At 39.6% G+C, this 24,308-nt stretch overlaps 1 protein-coding gene across 2 annotated transcripts; it reads right to left on the bottom strand.

The window, feature by feature from the left end:
* Positions 1-15,251: 15,251 nt before the first annotated feature.
* LOC128607259 (N-acetyllactosaminide beta-1,3-N-acetylglucosaminyltransferase 3-like) lies at positions 15,252-18,976 on the bottom strand. Of its 2 annotated transcripts, XM_053623932.1 has the most exons (4): positions 18,396-18,976; positions 18,247-18,278; positions 16,615-16,739; positions 15,252-16,512 (listed from the first exon to the last, which is right to left on the bottom strand). In XM_053623932.1, the coding sequence occupies exons 1-4, from the start codon at positions 18,530-18,532 to the stop codon at positions 15,616-15,618; spliced, it is 1,191 nt and encodes a 396-aa protein (XP_053479907.1). In that variant the 5' UTR covers positions 18,533-18,976; the 3' UTR covers positions 15,252-15,615. The 2 variants fall into 2 exon arrangements, with proteins under 2 accessions (XP_053479907.1, XP_053479906.1); XM_053623931.1 differs by having other exon boundaries at positions 15,252-16,739.
* Positions 18,977-24,308: the final 5,332 nt, after the last annotated feature.

Here is a 24,308-nt window from a genome sequence, read left to right as displayed (position 1 = left end):
ACCTCGTCAAGAAGGACATCTGGAGTTGATCCACATCTACGTTCGCTTTTATCTGACAGTGATGCTCAGAACTCAACTCAAAAACTTTTCCTAATATTGAGCTTGACATCTTTTAAGGGTTCCTCCAGAGGAACAAGCGAAGAACCCTTATGAATGTAGTGTTGTCGATTCTGCATGTCTTCAAGTGATTTTAGTCTCCTAAATTTATATTAAATTTTATATATATATATATATATATATATATATATATATATATATATATATATATATATATATATAGTGTAGGAGGTACTGCACTTCTTCATTGAATAATTAAGTGTCCTTAGTCTCCTAAAAGGGTTCTACATGGAATCCCATCTGATAGCAGAACATTTATGCAGGGTTTTACATAGAACTTTTAAGATTTTCCCTTCAGAGGGACAGCTAAAGAACAATCAAGAGTGTAGTGTATGAGATTCTTCAATTCTTTATTAAATAATTAAGTGTTCTTAATCTGTTCTAAGGTTTCCTTGTTGTTGAGGAGGTACTGTCAAGGGTACAGCTTTCGTGTGTATCGAAAGATCACCATCATGGCTCTGAGAGTGAAACGACCAGTCCAAACACTGATACAAACTCAGAGATAATTACCTCGCCCAGAAATGTGGAGCCACACCCTTTAACTTGCCACAGAACCTTCACCACACCTACTGCTTTCTATTCTCCTTTTATTGTTTACATCACAAGTGACCTTTAGAAGCATTGCTAACATATCACTCTCAGACCTCTAATAAATGAATCAATAAATACAGAAAAATATATTTTTTTCACAGATCAGCGGTAACATTAAAAATAACTGCGTAATATTGTGCCACCACAGCAAAACAGCTCTGTCCCGTCAATGTATGGACTCCACAAGACCTCTGATGATGTGCTGTGGTATCTGGCACCAAGACGTTACCAGCAGATCCTTTAAGCCCTGTAAATTGTCAGATGGAGCCTCCATGGATCGGACATGTTTGTCCAACGAATTGTCCTGGGAAATTTGGAGGATGAGTCAACACCTTGAACTCTGTCATGTTCCTCAAACCATTCCTGAACAATGTTTGCAGTGTGTCAGGGCACATTATCCTGGTGAAAGAGACCACTGACATTAGGGAGTACCGGTTCCATGAACTTGGTCTTCAGCAATGTTTAGGTTGGTGGTACGTATCAAAGTAACATCCACATGAATGCGAGGACCCAAGGTTTCCTAGCAGAACATTGTTCAGAGCATCACACTGCCTCTGCTGGCTCGCCTTCTTCCCATAGTGCATCCTGGTGCCATCTCTTCCCCAGGTAAGCGACGCACACGCACCCGGCCTCCACATGATGCAAAAGAAAACCTGATTCATCAGACCAGGCCACCTTCTTCCATTGCTCCATGGTCCAGTTCTGATGCTCACGTTCCCATTGAAGGAGATTTCGGAGGTGTACAGGGGGTCAGCATGGGCGCTCTGACCGCTCTGCAGCTACACAGCTCCATACGCAGAAAGCTGTAATGCTCTGTGTGTTCTGACTCCTTTCTATCAGATCCAGAATGAACTTCTTCAGCAGTTTGTCATACAGTAGCTCTTCTGTGGGATCGGACCAGACGGACTACACATCTCTCCTCACACGCATCAATGATCCTTGGGAGCCCATGACCCTGTCACTAGTTCACCAGTTCTCCTTCCTTGGACCACTTTTGGTAGGTACTAAACCCTGCACACTGAGAACACCCCACACCACCTGATGTTTTGGATATGCTCTGACCCAGTCACCTAGACATCAAAATTTGGCCCTTGTCAAAGTCGCTCAGATCCTTACACTTGCCCATTTTTCCTGCTTCCAACACGTGAACTCCGAGAACTGACTGTTCACCTGCTGACTAATAAATATATACTCCCCCCTTTAACAGGTGCCATAGTAAAGAGATAATCAATGTTACTCACTTCACCTGTCAGTAGTTTTAATGTTATGTTATGATTTTTTCCCCTCTACCCTCTTCATGATGTGTTTTATTATTAGTATGAGATCTTCTCATAATCTCCATAATTATTCACATTATTTTTAATATTTATAATGAACCATCATTAGTACCTTTGACCCAGATCTAACACACAGGAGGACGGAGCTGGAGCTCTTTTAAGTCTGAAAACTTTCATATCTGGCCTGAGATCAAAAACAGGGTTAAAAAGCAATATATAACATAAGCAAACAACAACCCACAATTCACAACTGGAAATACAACACATGCTGGATCCACACTGAGGAAGGAATCATTTACTACGGTCCGTTGGATTATTATTATTATAACACACACCCCGGGGTGGTAATGTGAGGCGAAGTGAGGACGTTACACCTCGGGTCTGCTTTATTGTCTAATAATTCAACGGACCGGAGTCAATTATTCCGCTTATACCCCAGTTACCACCTCACGACATTGTTCAGATCTTTTATTTCAAGATATTTATTGGGTTTTTGTTCTTAAAACACTCTTGTGTGTGGATATAATTTATTACACATCCCATCTCCAGCCTCTGTTGCTAATTCCAAATTGTCATTTTAGAGCTAGCAGTGGAGGCTCGAGCCACTGAAATGCAGTTATTGGAGATAGAGAGAGAGAGAGAGAGAGAGAAATATCAATAAGCCTACTTGTTCACATGGTTTTTTGTTTTTTATTACTGCAATAATAAATAAAAAATAACGAATAAATAAATAAATATTATCGGGGTTCAACCCGTTTAGGGCCCTTAAAGATGTTAAAAGATATTACTTAATATTGTGCAATCCTATAAGCAGCAAAATCAAAGAAAAAAGAAGATCATTTTAAGAAATCTTGGCCTTGTCTAATAAAAAAAGCTTGTCTAAAAGCTTGTCTAATAGCTGCTGAACATTGATTGACCAATGGCGACCCTGCTTTTCAAGAATCACAATTCTCCTCATGTACGATGATTGGACCTTGGAGAAGGACAATTCTTACAAGATTTATTTATCGAGTCTGTTGGGCCATTGATTCCACATTTAGTGCCAATTTCATGTTGTGTTCTGTTAGAGTGCCACCAACTGGTCACAGTCAGTAATTTTAGATCTGTCCTCAGATTGAGCCCAAACATACAGAATGTGCCCCAAGTTGGTGAAATATCTCATTCCGTTCAAGAGTTATAGCCATTTAAGTAAAAGTTGATGTGCTTTTGTGAGGCTAAATCAAAAGTTAAACTTTTTTTTTGTGCTAATATTGAACTAAGGCATCCACTAAATAGTCATGCAAAATATAGATACATACTGTAGAACATCTTTTAATTACATACCTAATTATTTATTTATGTATTTATTTATTTACTTTAATACCCATACACTCATGCAGATGTTTAATACTCAACAGATTTCTAGAATTCTTTTTACCTTTATAAGGGCTTTTTTTTTTTTTTTTTTTAAATCTTATTAAAACTGTCATCTTTTATGTCAAATTCTTAAATTTAATCAATAAATGTATTTAGAATAATAAGACACCATAGGGTTGTTACTAATCTAATGAAATCAGTATATTTGCACTGCAGAGGTGCCACAGGAACTGCATCTGAAGTGTTTAATGCAGCTCAGATGTGGCATGAATGCATCTACACTGCAATTACAACTGCATAAATAATGTTATGAGATTTATGTTTTAAATATAAAACTTAGCCTATAGAAGTATGAAATGCTGGGGGCAAAACCAAAACGAAAGTTTTATATATAAAAGTAAGACCACCAGTAGGTGGAGGTAAGTCACTGCCTTAATAAGTGAGTCAATGAATCATTCATTCAACCGATTCGTTCAAAACAGCTGATTCATTCATGACCGAAGCAAGGGTGCGACTCAATCAGCTCCCTAGTTCAGCAGTCAGGGCACTGATCAAGGAGTCGGCCATTTTAAGGGCTGTCTCAATCAAAAAATCTTCCAGTGCACTGGAATGTTCGCTCCTGTTACGTCCCCCTTTCTACGTCTAGGGGTCAGAATGAACATGGGCACAGAGGGAGAGTAATGTGACCGAAACATTCATCATTCTCAAGAATAAGAAACCATGAGTGAAATTTCCAACAGAATGTGCATAGCTTGTGGAGAACTGTCTTATTTCAGATGAATCCAAACTGCACTTGCATGGATCTGATAGTCGAGTGTTTGTGTAGAGAAAGCCAGGAGAAGAATCCCAGCCAAACTACACTGAGGGTACGATAAAGCACTGAACTGCCTGGGGTTGTTTTTCCTACAGTGGCATTGGTGAACTTGTGTTTATTGTTGGTATCATGAACTCAGAAGTGTACAAATCAATTAGATTTGGATCACCGTCAGATCCCATAGAACTCGATCAGGCGACTGAAAGCTTGGAGTCAACACTCCGCTACACGCCAGATAGAGTGGCTCCACTCAAAAGAAAAATAATTAGAGAAAAAAAATTAGCACCCTGGTATAACGATCAAACGCGAACCTTAAAACAGACAACTCGACAATTAGAACGTAAATGGCATCAAACCAAACAGGTGATATTTCAAACAGCATGGAAGGAGAGCCTACTGAAATATAGGAAATCTCTTGGCGATGCTAGAAAAATCTATCTCTCCACCTTAATAGGAGATAACAAAAACAATTCTAGATTCCTTTTCAACACGGTAGCAAAATTAACTAGGAATAAAACCACTACAGAGAGAAACACAATCATTACATAGCAGTGAAGATTTCATGACATTTTTCATTGATAAGGTTGAAAATATTAGACGTGAAATACAGGCCAATAAATTAAAACCGGACAGTACTGTAACAAACCCATTACATGACAATGTAGCAATATCAGATCAATGTTTAGAGTATTTTGCTCCGCTTAAAGAGACCGAACTAGCTACATTAATCTCTTCAGCCAATTCATCAACTTGCATACTAGATCCCGTACCTACATGTTTGTTTAAACAGATTTGTCCAGGAGTAATTGAACCACTTCTAAATATAATCAATTCTTCCCTAAGCACTGGCTATGTACCTAAATCACTTAAATTAGCAGTTATTAAACCCCTGATTAAAAAACCTGACCTTGACCCCTCTCAACTGTCCAGCTATAGACCAATATCAAATCTCCCCTTCATCTCTAAGATTTTAGAAAAGGTTGTAGCAAAGCAGTTATGCTCGTACTTAGATAGGAATAACATTCATGAAATGTATCAGTCAGGATTTAGACCTCATCATAGCACAGAGACAGCGCTGGTTAAAGTAGGAAATGACCTTCTACTGACCTACGATCAGGGTTGTGTCTCTCTGCTTGTGTTACTCGACCTTAGTGCAGCTTTTGATACTATAGATCACACTATTCTCCTTGATAGATTAGAAAATGTTGTTGGCATTAAGGGAACAGTCCTCTCCTGGCTCAGGTCTTATCTGACCGATCGTTATCAGTTCGTAGATGTAAATGGTGATTTCTCCATGCGTACTGAAGTTACTTTTGGAGTTCCACAGGGTTCTGTTTTAGGCCCACTGCTCTTTACTTTATATATGCTCCCTCTAGGTCAAATTATTCGTAAACATGGAATTATCTTCCACTGTTATGCTGATGATACACAGCTGTATGTTTCAGCGAAGCCAGAGGACAGACAGAAGCTTAGTAAAGCTGAGGATTGTGTAAAGGACATTAGACGTTGGATGTTAACTAATTTCCTTCTACTTAATTCTGATAAAACAGAAATACTTTTATTAGGCCCACGTGTAGCTAGAAGTAATCTTTCTGATCTCACAGTAACTCTAGATGTTCTTTCTGTTTCATCATGTACAGCAGTTAAAGACCTCGGAGTGATGATTGACTCCAGTCTATCATTTGATGCTCATGTAGATAATATTACTAGGATAGTCTTCTTTCATCTCAGAAATATTTCTAAGATAAGAAACATATTGTCACTACATGATGCAGAAATATTAGTTCATGCTTTCGTCACCTCTAGATTAGATTACTGTAATGCCTTACTGTCTGGATGTTCCAGTAGGAATATAAATAAGCTCCAGTTAGTCCAGAATGCAGCTGCTAGAGTCCTAACTAGAACTAGAAGATACGACCATATCACACCAATATTATCAGTACTGCACTGGCTCCCAGTGAAATCTCACATTGATTATAAAATACTATTATTAACCTATAAAGCACTAAATGGTCTCGCGCCACAATATCTAAGCGACCTTTTGGTTTTATATGATCCGCCACGCCTACTTAGATCAAAAGATGCAGGCTATTTGACGGTACCTCGAATAGTGAAGGCTACAGCAGGGGGAAGAGCTTTCTCTTATAGAGCCCCACAGTTATGGAACAGTCTTCCAATTAGTGTTCGGGACTCAGACACAGTCTCAGTGTTTAAGTCTAGGCTTAAAACGTATTTGTTTACTCAAGCCTACCTTGACTAGATTCTGTTCTACTACTTCGCAGTCATAATAATCTTTTTTCTCCCTCTCTCCTTTCGCCGAGCCCCACACGAAGGCCATACAGACTTCATACAGACTTCATATAAATCCATAATGAACTTTTTCACACTATCTGTTGTTACCCAGATGAGGATGGGTTCCCTTCTGAGTCGGGTTCCTCTCAAGGTTTCTTCCTCTTAAAACATCTTAGGGAGTTTTTCCTTGCCACCGTCGCCACTCAGTGGCTTGCTCAGTTGGGATAAATTCACACCTTTAATATCTGTACACTGTGTTGATATTTCTGTAAAGCTGCTTTGAGACAATGTCTATTGTAAAAACTGCTATACAAATAAAATTGAATTGAATTACAAATGATCCAATAGATAGAGGAGTGGTTTGTATGTATTGCAACCTTATTTATGACAGGTCTTGGCAGGAGTCGTTAACGGTCATTACCAACTGAGCGTTATCTGACCGTCATTATCTTAGCAGTTGTCGTTAAAGATGTTACATGTGTTAGGTTTGTTGTAATCTGTTGCGTTCCAACACACAGACACACACACACACACACACACACACACACGGTCTTTCACATAGATCAGTACATTCATGTGCATTCCACACGTACGTACACACACACTATAAAAACTAATTTTTAGGCTCAAAAAAAAAAAAAAACCCATGAGAACTTTTAATGAAATTAATTTCAACCAACGAACTACACTGAGTTAGAGAAATTACCTTTTCCTCTACAAGCAAATGTATTTTCAATTAACACTTAATTAATAATAAACACAAGTTTTTAAGTGGATTACTCATAAAAATTAAGTTTTTCCACCTAGTTTTTACACATTATTTAAAAGTAATTTAAGTGTTAAGTACTTAATTACCATAATTATGAACACAAGTTTTTAAGTTGACAATCATTTTAAAATTACGTTGCTCCAATTAGATTTTCTCCAGTAGAATACAGCCTTTTAAACCAGGAAAAATGACTAACTGTAAGTTGTATAACAATAGCAACTAAAATCCAGTGTAATTTACAATACAAATATCATACCTAACATCTCTGCAGGTTTTATAGACATAAAAGCACTGCATGTAATGAGCAATATAGACAAAAAAGAAACACTCTGCGTCTATTACTTTTATCTCTCATAGAACTATCCACAGTCCAAAGGCTGCTAATTCTGCTCAAAGTGCAAACTGACTACAATGGAGCTAAATAAAAATGTTTAAACCTTAAGTAATGTAGTCACGGAGGGTGTGTACATTGGTAAAAAAGAAAAATGGCTGTGAGATAAATTGGTGGAGACATACTGAGTACATTTCTGTTCCACAGTCTATAAGGATCCCCGCCCTTATTGTAGTGTGAAAAATGTACACACCCTCCGTGACTACATTACTTAAGGTTTAAACATTTTTATTTTGTGGTGGCAGCAAGACAAAACTTTTGTACATTTGGTATCTGGTGATTTTAGAATTAGACCCCAACTGTCAAATATGTTTTGTGAATGTCTTTGTCAGGTAAAGAGCACGATGGCATGGAAAGAGTATACAGGAGTAATTGTGGTGATCTAATGCTTAGGAGTTCTACAGTACTTTGACTTGGGAACATTCCAACATGGTCCTCAGATAGGCATTATCTAAAGTACGTATATATATAATATAGATCAGATAACCAGTCTGTCTTTACCCACTCCTGATCTGGAGTCAAAATGATTACTTTTTATTTCCTCGTATGGGTTTATGACACTGAGCAGTCATATACACTATAAGCACTATAACGCTATAAAGGTATAGAAGCAGACGAGTTATTTTTAAAGGTTCCAAATTAATTGAACAGTTAAGGCATATTTCCAACAGAACAGAATATTAGACATTTAGTGTAAACTAGTGTAAAAAAAAAACCCCTCAAATATTTCAGTGAAAAGATTTTCTACATTAAATGCATTATATTAGAAATGATAGTACAGTCTTTGTTGATAAGTTACAAACTCATACTTTATCATAATTTGTTTAGGAGCATCTGACTCTGGCAAAAAACTTTTATTGCATTTAGGCATACAATAAAAGTTAATAAACAAATGAGGAAGAAATGACTTGTACACTACTGCTGCGGATATTAAGTCAAACCATTTTGTTCAAACTTCAGCATGATCCATAGAGTAGCAGAAACTTATGGCACCTTATGAATACCATGTGAAGGATTAAGTTGACTAGTCACTTACAGTTGCAAAGACATGTCCTTGTGCAGGCAATGTAGCCAATAAATATTTCAATTATTTCACAAACCTCAGGTTGTTCATTTCTTGACAGAAGGATTACACATAAATCATACACACAGGTAGCTACACATGCATAAAATGTCCACAATTCTAACACATCTACCACATTCAGTCTCCAGGTTTAGTATTTTCTGATAGATTAGTTACACAAACTTATACTTACCACAAAAGTAATTTAAGAAACAAAGATTCACATAAAAAACAAATGTACACATTGTAGCATATAGACCCGTGGGTAATTCTCCACTTGCTCTCTGGTTTATTGCTTGCTACTCTCCTTTGGGTTTTAACCCTCATCCTACCAACGTATTTAACATACAAGGACAACCAACTCCATCCTGCAAAGCTGATCTGTTAACCGCTATTCGGGAACGTTGGAAGCAGCTTAATGGAGAATATTGTTTTTCTTTAGTGAAGTCCATCCCTCAAAGAATCCAGGCCGTCATAAAAGCCTGAGGAGGAGCAACAAAGTACTAATTTTGATTTATTTTGTTTGTGTCATATCACAGCAAACCAGTGACTACATTTCCCATCCTGCACTGCGGCCTACAAATATGGATGCCATGGACTGCAATTCCCAGAACACTCGCCTTCGTTAGAATCACGCACACCTGCATCCAATTCACAGCACAATCACAACCACTGTTTGAAAGGACTTTCTATGCATTCACTCTTTGTGAAGTATACGCTTAGTTGCCTTCTGTCTCTGTTGTTACCAAGCCTTGATACCATGCTTGTTGATTCTGGTTTTGACCTTGTTCTTGTTTTTGACCTTGCCTTTTTGCCTTGCCTTGTTTGGACTGTTTGCCTGACCTCTGCCTGTCTTTGTTTATTGATTTCTGCCTGATCCCTTGGACTTGTTGTTGTTTCATTAAACTGCCATATGTGCACTTGCTTCCGTCTCAGCCTCCATTACATGATACTATACTTGGAAGCAGCAGAAAAGCGAAGGAGACATCATGCCAAGGTAGTAAGGAACACCCTACCAAGACACAACTCTAACAAGCTTCCTCAATGGGTTCCATAGATCCCCCAGAGCCATACGATGGATTTTTCGGCTACCCTGAGTATTGTCTTTTCGACTGCCAATTACATTTTTTGATGAATGGGTGTGTGAGTGTGTATGTGATTGTGCCCTGCGATGGACTGGCACCCCGTCCAGAGTGTACCCTGCCTTGTGCCCGATGCTCCCTGGGATAGGCTCCAGGTTCCCCATGACCCTGAAAAGGAGTAAACGGTAGAAGATGGATGGATGGATGGAGCCTGGTGCACCCCAAGCCTGACCAGAGGCAGTGGCTGGGGTTCATACTCTACCGGCTGGTTGGCCAAGCCCACCAGTGGGCGGAGCGTCTGGCCCGTACAGAATCCAAGGGACTTCACAATGTAACTCAGTTTGTGGGAACTATTGATAAAGGCGTTTGGGAGTCCAGTCCCTGCCATAGGTCAAAGTGGCGACCTCATCTCCAGAGCTCCAACCTGAGACCCACGAGGTGGTCTCACCCACAGAGCTCCTGCCAGAGGTCAACATGGTGACCTCATCTCCAGAGCTCCAGCCTGAGACCCACAAGGTGGTCTCACCTGCTGAACTCCCGTCGGAGGTCAACATGGCAACCTCCTCCCCAGAGCTCCATCATGAAACCCATGAGGTTGTCTCATCTCCAGAGCTCCAGCATAAAGGCAAGTTCCTGTCCAAGGTCGACGAGGTGACCTCCCAAGCCACGTTCCTGTCTGAGGTTGAAGAGACGGCCTCCCAAGACACAATCCTGTCTGAGATCGAAGAGACGGCCTCCCAAGATACGTTCCTGTCCGAGGTTGAAGAGACGGCCTCCCAAGATATGTTCATGTCCAAGGTCGAAGAGACGGCCTCCCACGGCAAGTTCCAGCTAGGGGTTGGCGAGGTGATCTCCCGTGCCAAGTTCCAGCTAGGGGTCGACGAGGCGACCTGCCGTGCCAAGTTCCAGCTAGCGGTCGACGAGGTGACCTCCCATGCCAAGTTCCAGCTAGGGGTCGACGAGGTGACCTCCCGCACCAAGTTCCAGTCCGGGGTCGACGAGGCGACCTTCACCACCAAGTTCCAGTCCGGGGTCGATGAGGCGACCTCCCGTGCCAAGTTCCAGTCCGGGGTCGACGAGGTGACCTCCCGCACCAAGTTCCAGCTAGGGGTCAACGAGGTGACCTCCCGCACCAAGTTCCAGCTAGGGGTCGGCGAGGCAACCTCCCATGCCAAGTTCCAGCTAGGGGTTAATGAGGCGATCTCCCACGCCAAGTTCCAGTCCGGGGTCGACGAGACGACCTCCCGCGCCAAGTTCCAGTCCGGGGTCGACGAGACGACCTCCCGCACCAACTTCCAGTCCGTGGTCGACGAGACGACCTCCCGCGCCAACTTTTAGTCTGGGGTCGACAAGGTGACCGCCCGCGCCAAGTTCCAGTCTGGGGTCGAAGAGACGGCCTCTCAAAACATGTTTACACCCGAGTCTGCTGGCATGGCCAACCAAATTCAGCTCACGCCGAGTCTGCTGACACAGTCAACCAAGTTCTCCTCATGCTTGAAGCAGACGTCATGACCAACCAAGTTATGCTCAGGCTTGAGACTGATGACACAGCCAACCAAGCTCTGCGTACACCTGAGTCTGGTGACACAGCCAACCGAGTTCAGCCAGCAGAGTGAAGAACGACACTTAGCCTCTCTGCGTGACTGAGGACGCCGCTCAGCATCCCTATACAGCCAAGGACGCCACTCCGCCTCGCTGCTCCGCCGAGGACACCGCTCCGCCTCCCTGCTCCGCCGAGGATGTCGCTCCGCTTCCCTGCGCCGCCGAGGACACCGCTCAGCCTCCTTGCTCTGCCGAGGACGTCGCTCCGCTGAGGACTTTTTTTTAATTGTAAACCTTTTGCTGTAAACATTTCTAGTGTAACAATTTCTACTCAACTTTTTACTGTAAATCTTTCTAATGTAAAACTTTAACTTAAACATTTCTAGTGTAGACTTTTTTTTACTGTAAACTTTTCTCATGTAAACCTTTTGCTGTAAACTTTTCTGTAAAAATCTCTACTGTAAACCTTTCTAGTGTAAACTTTTTTTACTGTAAACTTTTCTCCTGTAAACCTTTTGCTATAAACAGTCTAGTTAACAAATTCTACTCTAAACTTGTTAGTGTAAATCTCTCTCATGTAGACTTTTGCTATAAACACTTCTACTGTAACCAAGGAGAAGTGTATGAGTGCGTGTTAAACAGCTCTCATTTGCAACCTTCTAACCGACACTTTCTTCAGTCGGAATCTTGGTGCACTTTATTCAGCTTTAAAAAAAAAAAATAATAATTGATTAGCTGAACCAAGTGTGCTTACTTTAGGGTTTAAATAACTTTCAGTTAGAAATTCTCAGTGAGTTATTAGCTACATAACATTAAATCTATCTTTGTCTTTCCTAGGAATTGCTCATAGACTCCACACACTGATTTTTTTTAAAGGATTATGATTGTGCTGAATATTGACATTGGTTATATATGCATTTCCTGTAAACCAAACCCAGAAAAAAAACATCTATCTACCACCTGGCATTCAATAAAAACTGGATTGTTTGCGAAAGACGCTAATCTTCGTAACTTTGCTTGCACTGCTGTTTATAGGCCTGGTTTATTTCAAACAGCAGGTAGGCTCCTATGGAGGTTTCATCATGATAAACGTTTTATGGAATGATGCCACTTTGTGGGACAGACTGCTATGTTCCGCTTTAAGACCTTTGTGTACTGCAGACTTTCCTGCTTTTTTCCCTTGCAGCTGTCATATTACAGCAAATCAATGACTACATTTCCCATCCTGCACTGCGGACTAAAAACATGGCCGCCATGGACTGCAACTCCCAGAACACTCGCCTTCATTCGTATCAAGCACACCTGCATCAAATTCACAGCACAATCACAACCACAGTATAAAGATACTGTTTCAACACAATGGCTTTGTGAAGTGTTGAGTGTTCTCACCGTACCAAGCGTTTCTACCCTGTTCCTCATTTTGTTTCATGTTCATTGATCTTGTTTCTTGCCATGCCCAGTTTATGCCTGTTTGCAGATCGCCTGACCCATTGCCTGTTTTTTGACCACGCTATTGTTTCATCATTTGGATTTGTCTGCCTGCCTCTCTTTATTAAAAGCTCTTATCTGCACTTGCATCCGTCCTAACCTTCATTACATGGATTTCATGACAGCAGCAAAAATAACAACAAAAAACATGACGGCATCTTTAGACTGTGTGTAGACTACGGTTCCGCGATGCCACAGAACACGTTAGCGTATTTCAAAAACGTATTCCATATAAATTGTTGATGTATTAAATCTTTATGTAGCTTATTCCTTATTTGAAATAAGCTGTATGAATTTTAAAGCCGAATGTGTGTATTTCACATTTCACTCTCTATAATTATTTAGAATGAAATGGTTCAGTCTACAGATAAGAATAATACAATATAATATCATGAGCCCACTAAGCACTTTTTGTGCAGCATACTGATGGACAATTTTCTATTATAATGTACCTTTTAAGAAAACTTGTTGTTTTGCCCTGTCTAACATTTTGTCCTTTTAGCAAATTCCTCATTTGGGAAAGCGACTCAGTGGAGAACAGATTGTTTGGTGCAAAAAACCACACCACGAATAGAACACCATCTCCATGGTGAAGCACATTGAAGCTTTTATCAAGTGGAGGGAATCATGAATATCTGCAAATTCCAACCTTCAGGTGTCTGCTAGTGAACTGTATATGGAAAGGAATTTCACCTTTCAGCAGGAATATGACCCAAGACCCAAGCCACAACAAAACAGTGTACTTGTTGCTTATTTTGCTAGCACATAATTCACACAATAAAATATTTAACTGAATCAGATAACTAGTTCTGGAGACCTAACCTAACATCTAACCTGGCTAACACTGAACTGAACACATTCCCAGGATAACGTGCTGGTCTGATTGCTGTTGGTTGTTAATGTGACTCTGGCAACTTCTTTATATGGAAATATTTAAATCGTCTCCTTTACTAACACTACTGCGCTGAATCACTGACGTGGACACAACAACACACTGCTATTCACTGCTGAGCCTTTAATAAATCAGTAATAAACTTATTCCTTTTACAGCACAGCGATTTACCAACAACTTCCATTTCTTATTTCGTGAAGAACCTCTGTCCTGATGTCAGAAAAGTTAAAGTTATAGCTTTACCACTGACACTGGAGACTCCTTCCATACAGAAAACTTCACCGTATCAGCGATTACACACTTTAAAAAAAATCTGTTTATATGAAGCGTCCGCTGTACACGTCCCTGTGAACGAGCCGTTACTATAGAAACCATAACGTATCAGGACGAGCGCTTTAATATAAACCTGTGCTACTGTCAGAGCTGCTGTTATAGAGAACTAATCACCTTCTGACCAATCAGAATCCAGAACTCAGCAGCAGTGTGGTGTAATGTTAAACATTAACAGCACTTCCCTGAAGCTGAGTTATATTTCTAAATAGTGATAAAGGGAGGGATATAAAACCTTTATAAGCATTTACATATTCTTAGCTAATAGGTTTGACTAATAATTAACTCATTATACCGAGGATTATCACCGAATTAGCATTTAGCTCATTGTAGAGACTGGAGAAATTATTATAAATTGCATTTTCAGTTGAATTTGGGGAATCCACTTGAAGCATTCGTTTTGTCGAACTATTTCAACTGCTTTTGTTTGATGTGTTCATTGCAAACAGCTGAAAGTCTGTAAATTTTGACAAAAAAACAGATTTGCAATGGGGGTTGAATAATTTTGATTGCAACTGTACAATTTTTTATTTATTAAACAACATATCATACTTTTTATCCATTTATAAAGGTTCAGATAGGAATGAAACGAGTTAGTTCCTGTTGTCACTTACGTTATAGCAGCTATAAAAAGTTGTTCCCTCTCTCTATTCTCCCTCTTCAAGTTAATAAGTCAAAAATAAATAAATAAAAATGTTGTGTTGCTGAGAAACCTCAAACAGGCGTAAACTCCTCTGTCCTGACTCCTTCCATTAAGGCTTCATAAACATAATAAACATGAATCAATTTATTATCAGTGGAGCGTCTGCCGTACACGTCCTTGTGAATGAGGTGTTACTATAGAAACGATAACGTATTAAAACGAACGCATTAATTATAAATAAACCTGTGATTTGCAGCTGCGCTACTGTCAGAGCTGCTGTTATAGAGAATTAATCAACACCTTCTGACCAATCTCAATCCAGAACTCAGCAACGCCGTGGTGTCAAAAACAAACAAAGAAACAAACAAACACGTTGCTCTGTTCCTTCAGCCCCGGTCCTGCAGGCATTATACAGTATTTATTCCACTGTATGCATCTTTTTGAATTGCGTGACAGCTATATTTGATCTGATTTATTCATCGAGACGGATCCAGAATCCAGACAGTCGTTTATCACCTGGCTACAGTGACTTTATTCTCCTTAACTCAAAATACTCAAAATGTTGAATGTGTTGTTTGTTAAATAAGACTAATGCTTCTTTCTGGCAAATAAATGAGTATTTATTTATTATTATAACTCAGATGAAGATCACATTAGGTTAATAATCCTTTATAAAACTTTTCCCCACGGCTGCAGTAAACGTAAATATTCCATAACCTAAGACAGTATAATAACCATAACATAAGACGGTATAATAATACAAAGTTATACAGTCCGAGGGGGCAGTTACCCGACAACGTACAGCGAGGAAACAAAAGGAAATCAGGACAAGTGAAATTCTTCATGCTGTATATTACCATTTAAAGATTCCAGCTCTTCATATTATTTCAGTGATGCACAAACCTGAACAACCGGTGCTGCTCAGAAGAAACTCTCTCAGCATATCAAAATGTACAATAAATAAAGTGTTACAGATTAACTTCTTTCTTTGAGCAGTTCAAATCTTTCCGATGTATTTCATCCCACAGAAGGAAAATCTGATGAGGTAAGAATTTGTGGCCGAGGATAATCTCACGGTAATAGCAGGGATCATAAATGTCCAGTTTGTCAGAAGGAATAATGAGGCCGTCGGCCCAGACTCCACGGTGGTTCATGGGTTGGAGTCCGGCTCGTTGCAGACACATGCCCATGTAAACGTCGTCAATGGGCATCAGGGTGATGGACTGGGACATTTGGAGAATGGTCCTGGCAGTGAAGCGGGAGTACAGGTAGCCGCCTCCACTGCAGTACGGAGCGTACATGTCGGCTTTCATGATCTGTTCCGGGATGAAATATTTACTGTTTCTGTTCCGAACAGGTGGGCTGGTCAGGAGCAGCTGGCCGATGTACAGGTGTTTGCTTCCGTTGTTATCTCTCTGCCCTTTGAGGAACTCCACCATGTTGTCCGTGTTGGCGAAAACGTCGTCGTCTCCGTTAAAGAGGAAATCCGCAGTGGGACACCAGTTCTGCATCCAGTCCAGGAACAGGACCTGCTTGAGCGTGAGGTTGTAGAAGGAATCCGTGAAGTCCCACTGCAGGATGTCCTGGTACCTCGTGTTCTCCAGCTTCAGGAGTTTGTTTAACCTCTGCTTCTTGAAGCCTGTCCCGGTGGTGCCGGTCAGGAACACGGTGCGGATCCACATCCCGTTCTGTAGCCTCTCCGCCGCCCACGTTTTGCGCAAGACCGAACGCCGTTCGTAGTTCTCCGGTGAACTTTTGATGGTCAGCAGTAAAAAGGGTTCTCCTGACCTCTTTGGAATGGTGCACTTGTTAGGAACGGTGAGCAACATCGGGAAATACCTGCAGTGGCGGTAATACAGGAAGTCCTGCATACGAGTTGGAAAGGTAGAAAATTCCTTAATGTTAGCGAATGACAAGTTTTGTTCACACCTAGGAGTCGCCATCACCAGAGGCTGTGCCTGACTAACCATCTTCTGTGATGTGATTTTGTTATATTTTTCTGGCGTGGTGATATACAGGATCAGGAGCAAACACAGAGAGATCATAATGAGCAGAGCCATGGAGTCCAGAGCTCGTCTCCTGCCCCGGGTTCCTTAAAACAACACAAGCAACAATTACAAACGTGAATCAATCGAGCTGTTGTTGGAAAAATCAGTCGAGATTCCTGAATACATTAACAATCAGTGTTCAAATTTAACACTGATCACTACAGAGATGTGTGACATTCATTGCTATGCTGGATGCCATGAAATTATCCTAGCCACATTGCTAACATGCTGTGTTGGGCGTTAGCATCTGGCATGTGTTAGATTTAGCTAATATGCTCATGTGCCTTTAGGGGATGTTTATTAAACTTTTAGCTAGCAGTTTTAATCATTTACGTCATCCATTTACGCCATGCTCATAATAACTACGTTAATATCTGCACAAAATCTTCTTTAAAAAAACCCAGTGTAGCTGCTTCGGTACCGAATTAAATGTTGCCCGTTTTCTGTGGCTTTTCCTCGTTAAAAACTGACGTCACAATATTTTCTAGAATTGAACCTCTAGTGTTCTAGTCGTGCTTTAGGATCAGCGCAAAACAAAATATCAACACAATGTATTTTATTTATTCAAATGGAAAAAAGCTCTAAAACATTTTTGCATGAAACCCATCAGCTGTAAACTTTTAAAGTTTTTAAATTTAAATTAATGATGTTTTAACATCGGATTAATCCGTGACGACTCGAGACGAGCCATTAATTTGAATCGTTTGTACTTGTTGTGTACTTGTTTTTAGCTTAGTCTCTATTTAAATACATGAAACTAACTGAAATGTCACCAGTTTTACATAAATCACATGATCTAGTTCGGTCCATGACGGACATATTAATTGCAGAGGAAAGAATTATAAAGCTTGCTAACGTTATGGTTTATATTATAGCTTTTCTCATCACTCAAACATGATGGGTATTTATTTTTTACGATAAACGCAGAGTCCGTTCATGAGCAGGCGCGTGTTCTGAGTTATGATGTCAAATTAATGCATTAATTAAATGTGGGAAATAAAAGATCATAGATTCCTTGAGACTTTTGTAGGAATCATTTATCAGACTTCTTCATAATGAGAAGCTCCCACATCGGCTCCACATGATAAACAGAAACAGTACCCTGAACTTCAAACTTTTATTGTTTAAAGTGTAAATTTGGATATAACCAACGCTACACCACATTCGTTCTCGTACCACAGGATTATAATGATAAATACTTTATAGCTGATGCAATCCTTTAGAGATGGCAGTGTGAGTATGAGTATATAAATCACCTTTATTAAGTAAAAAATGTGAAGAATTTGCCTACTTTTTTTTAAAGGTCCTAAAGCCATCACCATATTAAACCTTGAACTGAAAACACATACTCCAACTACAACACATTGTTGATATGCAAGAACCATTCTTGTGCGATATCATTATGAGTGCTCGATTTTTACGTATGGCCTTTGTTTGTAATATGCACTCAATTATGCTGTAACTGTATACATTGGCACGTCCCTAATTTCGTTGTATGTTTGTACAATGACAATAAAGAAATCAATCAATCACTTGAATTTGTCTACTTACTGTACAGCCAGACCTTCTTCACCTGAGGACACCTGAGAGAGACAGAAAAAAAAATCTTGATCTTCTTCATCTTTACTTGGTAACACGACTACAGAGGAAATGCATAAACGGTTTAAAACAACAACAACAACAACAAAATTGAGATTTACCGGATATTTTCGAAGTGCTTAAACACTGCTGAAAAGTGTGTGCTGAATTGAAGTAGCTGGTCCATTTTGTCGTAGTAAGTCCTGAGAGTGTGTGTGAGTGTGTGTGAGAGAGAGACTGAGCAGTGAGACCAGCTCATAGCAAGCTTTAACTGGTAATCAGTATTTCAAATATTGTAATTGGGTGGGCATGGCTAGATATTGTGATGAATGCTGGGGGTTTCTCTTTGTTTGGCATTGGCCCCGCCTATCTGAACCATTCCACAGCATGTTCTCTTCCCATTGACTGAAGGCAGGAATGATAAACTCACCTGGAGTGGAGGATAATGGAGAGATAAGAGGTGAGAGGAGAAATAAAATGTGGTGTGATGTACCCTCTGTTCTCCATACATCTGGTTAAACCTCTTTAAAATTATATATAGAGAGAGAGGTTTATTACAACATGAAAAATGTTAATTACAATTTAACGAAATGATCTTCCCATCTCTTTCTTAATTCTTTACCAGTTCACTCCCTACTGCACGTGTGTGTGTGTGTGTGTGTGTGTGTGTGTGTGTGTGCATGTGTGTGTGTGTGTGTGTGTGTGTGTGCGTGTGTGTGTGTGTGTGCGTGTGTGTGTGTGTGTGTTTGTTTGAAAGAAAGAGACAATGACGGTAGTTTATGAAAACTGGAAAATGTTGTCTCAAAGTTTTAATGCGGTCAAAGCAAGACAGGTGATTAATATAAACTAATTAATAAACAGTCAATAAAGATAAACAGAAATGAATATGCATGAATGAATAAATAGAAATAAACCACCAGGCTTTAACAAATGTGTTTTTATTTTTCACGCACGATTTTTCATGTTAATCTTAACACGTGATTTTCTCACGCGAATAATCCTTTTTCCCATATGATCACAAATGGTTTACATACACACAATCACGTGTGAAACGTGTGCGATTTTTCACACAGTCACCATGACAACCCAACAACTCAACAGGACATTAATGTCAGAGTGTCGGATTAACTTGATTGTCCTGGTTGACCTCGTTAACCTCGTCAAGAAGGACATCTGGAGTTGATCCACATCTACGTTCGCTTTTATCTGACAGTGATGCTCAAACTCAACTCAAAAACTTTTCCTAATATTGAGCTTGACATCTTTTAAGGGTTCCTCCAGAGGAACAAGCGAAGAACCCTTATGAATGTAGTGTTGTCGATTCTGCATGTCTTCAAGTGATTTTAGTCTCCTAAATTTATATTAAATTATATATATATATATATATATATATATATATATATATATATATATATATATATATATATATATATATAGTGTAGGAGGTACTGCACTTCTTCATTGAATAATTAAGTGTCCTTAGTCTCCTAAAAGGGTTCTACATGGAATCCCATCTGATAGCAGAACATTTATGCAGGGTTTTACATAGAACTTTTAAGATTTTCCCTTCAGAGGGACAGCTAAAGAACAATCAAGAGTGTAGTGTATGAGATTCTTCAATTCTTTATTAAATAATTAAGTGTTCTTAATCTGTTCTAAGGTTTCCTTGTTGTTGAGGAGGTACTGTCAAGGGTACAGCTTTCGTGTGTATCGAAAGATCACCATCATGGCTCTGAGAGTGAAACGACCAGTCCAAACACTGATACAAACTCAGAGATAATTACCTCGCCCAGAAATGTGGAGCCACACCCTTTAACTTGCCACAGAACCTTCACCACACCTACTGCTTTCTATTCTCCTTTTATTGTTTACATCACAAGTGACCTTTAGAAGCATTGCTAACATATCACTCTCAGACCTCTAATAAATGAATCAATAAATACAGAAAAATATATTTTTTTCACAGATCAGCGGTAACATTAAAAATAACTGCGTAATATTGTGCCACCACAGCAAAACAGCTCTGTCCCGTCAATGTATGGACTCCACAAGACCTCTGATGATGTGCTGTGGTATCTGGCACCAAGACGTTACCAGCAGATCCTTTAAGCCCTGTAAATTGTCAGATGGAGCCTCCATGGATCGGACATGTTTGTCCAACGAATTGTCCTGGGAAATTTGGAGGATGAGTCAACACCTTGAACTCTGTCATGTTCCTCAAACCATTCCTGAACAATGTTTGCAGTGTGTCAGGGCACATTATCCTGGTGAAAGAGACCACTGACATTAGGGAGTACCGGTTCCATGAACTTGGTCTTCAGCAATGTTTAGGTTGGTGGTACGTATCAAAGTAACATCCACATGAATGCGAGGACCCAAGGTTTCCTAGCAGAACATTGTTCAGAGCATCACACTGCCTCTGCTGGCTCGCCTTCTTCCCATAGTGCATCCTGGTGCCATCTCTTCCCCAGGTAAGCGACGCACACGCACCCGGCCTCCACATGATGCAAAAGAAAACCTGATTCATCAGACCAGGCCACCTTCTTCCATTGCTCCATGGTCCAGTTCTGATGCTCACGTTCCCATTGAAGGAGATTTCGGAGGTGTACAGGGGGTCAGCATGGGCGCTCTGACCGCTCTGCAGCTACACAGCTCCATACGCAGAAAGCTGTAATGCTCTGTGTGTTCTGACTCCTTTCTATCAGATCCAGAATGAACTTCTTCAGCAGTTTGTCATACAGTAGCTCTTCTGTGGGATCGGACCAGACGGACTACACATCTCTCCTCACACGCATCAATGATCCTTGGGAGCCCATGACCCTGTCACTAGTTCACCAGTTCTCCTTCCTTGGACCACTTTTGGTAGGTACTAAACCCTGCACACTGAGAACACCCCACACCACCTGATGTTTTGGATATGCTCTGACCCAGTCACCTAGACATCAAAATTTGGCCCTTGTCAAAGTCGCTCAGATCCTTACACTTGCCCATTTTTCCTGCTTCCAACACGTGAACTCCGAGAACTGACTGTTCACCTGCTGACTAATAAATATATACTCCCCCCTTTAACAGGTGCCATAGTAAAGAGATAATCAATGTTACTCACTTCACCTGTCAGTAGTTTTAATGTTATGTTATGATTTTTTCCCCTCTACCCTCTTCATGATGTGTTTTATTATTAGTATGAGATCTTCTCATAATCTCCATAATTATTCACATTATTTTTAATATTTATAATGAACCATCATTAGTACCTTTGACCCAGATCTAACACACAGGAGGACGGAGCTGGAGCTCTTTTAAGTCTGAAAACTTTCATATCTGGCCTGAGATCAAAAACAGGGTTAAAAAGCAATATATAACATAAGCAAACAACAACCCACAATTCACAACTGGAAATACAACACATGCTGGATCCACACTGAGGAAGGAATCATTTACTACGGTCCGTTGGATTATTATTATTATAACACACACCCCGGGGTGGTAATGTGAGGCGAAGTGAGGACGTTACACCTCGGGTCTGCTTTATTGTCTAATAATTCAACGGACCGGAGTCAATTATTCCGCTTATACCCCAGTTACCACCTCACGACATTGTTCAGATCTTTTATTTCAAGATATTTATTGGGTTTTTGTTCTTAAAACGCTCTTGTGTGTGGATATAATTTATTACACATCCCATCTCCAGCCTCTGTTGCTAATTCCAAATTGTCATTTTAGAGCTAGCAGTGGAGGCTCGAGCCACTGAAATGCAGTTATTGGAGAGAGAGAGAGAGAGAGAGAGAGAGAGAGAGAGAGAGAGAGAGAGAGAGAAATATCAATAAGCCTACTTGTTCACATGGTTTTTTGTTTTTTATTACTGCAATAATAAATAAAAAAATAACGAATAAATAAATAAATATTATCGGGGTTCAACCCGTTTAGGGCCCTTAAAGATGTTAAAAGATATTACTTAATATTGTGCAATCCTATAAGCAGCAAAATCAAAGAAAAAAGAAGATCATTTTAAGAAATCTTGGCCTTGTCTAATAAAAAAAGCTTGTCTAAAAGCTTGTCTAATAGCTGCTGAACATTGATTGACCAATGGCGGCCCTGCTTTTCAAGAATCACAATTCTCCTCATGTACGATGATTGGACCTTGGAGAAGGACAATTCTTACAAGATTTATTTATCGAGTCTGTTGGGCCATTGATTCCACATTTAGTGCCAATTTCATGTTGTGTTCTGTTAGAGTGCCACCAACTGGTCACAGTCAGTAATTTTAGATCTGTCCTCAGATTGAGCCCAAACATACAGAATGTGCCCCAAGTTGGTGAAATATCTCATTCCGTTCAAGAGTTATAGCCATTTAAGTAAAAGTTGATGTGCTTTTGTGAGGCTAAATCAAAAGTTAAACTTTTTTTTTTGTGCTAATATTGAACTAAGGCATCCACTAAATAGTCATGCAAAATATAGATACATACTGTAGAACATCTTTTAATTACATACCTAATTATTTATTTATGTATTTATTTATTTACTTTAATACCCATACACTCATGCAGATGTTTAATACTCAACAGATTTCTAGAATTCTTTTTACCTTTATAAGGGCTTTTCTTTTTTTTTTTTTTTTTAAATCTTATTAAAACTGTCATCTTTTATGTCAAATTCTTAAATTTAATCAATAAATGTATTTAGAATAATAAGACACCATAGGGTTGTTACTAATCTAATGAAATCAGTATATTTGCACTGCAGAGGTGCCACAGGAACTGCATCTGAAGTGTTTAATGCAGCTCAGATGTGGCATGAATGCATCTACACTGCAATTACAACTGCATAAATAATGTTATGAGATTAATGTTTTAAATATAAAACTTAGACTATAGAAATATGAAACAATTTTTATATAAAATAAATTCTATATAAAACTAAAACCGCCAGTAGGTGGAGGCAAGTCACTGTCTTAATAAGTGAGTCAATGAATCATTCATTCAACCGATTCGTTCAAAACAGCTGATTCATTCATGACCGAAGCAAGGGTGCGACTCAATCAGCTCCCTAGTTCAGCAGTCAGGGCACTGATCAGGGAGTCGGCCATTTTAAGGGCTGTCTCAATCAAAAAATCTTCCGGTGCACTGGAATGTTCGCTTCCAGGTCTTGACAGGGGTCGTTAACGGTCATTACCAACTGAGCGTTATCTGACCGTCATTGTCTTAACAGTTGTCGTTAAAGATGTTATGTGTTAGGGTTGTTGTAATCTGTTGCGTTCCAACACACAGACACACACACACACACACACGGTCTTTCACATAGATCAGTACATTCATGTGCATTCCACACGTACGTACACACACACTATGAAAACAAATTTTTAGGCTCAAAAAAAAAAAAAAAAAAACCATGAGAACTTTTAATGAAATTAATTTCAACCAACGAACTACACTGAGTTAGAGAAATTACCTTTTCCTCTACAAGCAAATGTATTTTCAATTAATACTTAATTAATAATTTGGATAATAAACACAAGTTTTTAAGTGGATTATTCATAAAAATGAAGTTTTTCCAACTAGTTTTTTCACATTATTTAAAAGTAATTTAAGTGTTAAGTACTTAATTACCATAATTATTGACTACAATGGAGCTAAATAAAAATGTTTAAACCTTAAGTAATGTAGTCACGGAGGGTGTGTACATTTTTCACACTACATTAAGGGTGGGGATCCTTATAGACCAGTGGTTCCCAAACTTTTCCAGGGCAAGGGCCCCCAAATGGCATTAACATTTGACCGAGGCCCCCCTTTTGCAAGATGTCTTTAAAACACATTAAAAATACAGACTTCTGAATATATCCCCCTTTTTTTAAATTAATAATAACATCTTGCATCTTTACATTACATTAGATTAGGAATTGATTGTGTGTGTGGTTGTCTGAGAGTGAGAAAGAGAAAATCATGTATTTATTTATTTATTTTTCAAATTGTTGAGGCCCCCCTGGCGCCCCCTGGCGGCCCCCACTTTGAAAACCACTGTTATAGACTGTGGAACAG

This window comes from Ictalurus furcatus, chromosome 5, assembly GCF_023375685.1.
Source record: "Ictalurus furcatus strain D&B chromosome 5, Billie_1.0, whole genome shotgun sequence".
Taxonomy (NCBI): Eukaryota; Metazoa; Chordata; class Actinopteri; order Siluriformes; family Ictaluridae; genus Ictalurus; species Ictalurus furcatus.
The sequence above is the reverse complement of the archived record's forward strand: the minus strand, read 5'-3'. Positions and strand labels throughout refer to the sequence as shown.

Bases quoted from the DNA above. Each gene is read 5' to 3' on its own strand.
- LOC128607259 (XM_053623931.1), bottom strand. From the start codon at position 18,532: ATGAGCTGGTCTCACTGCTCAGTCTCTCTCTCACACACACTCACACAC. The intron at 18,279-18,395 runs GTAAATCTCAAT...TGTCTCTCTCAG, and splicing joins AAGCACTTCGAAAATATCCG to GTGTCCTCAGGTGAAGAAGG. The intron at 16,740-18,246 runs GTAAGTAGACAA...TGTTGTTTTAAG, and splicing joins GAAGAAGGTCTGGCTGTACA to GAACCCGGGGCAGGAGACGA.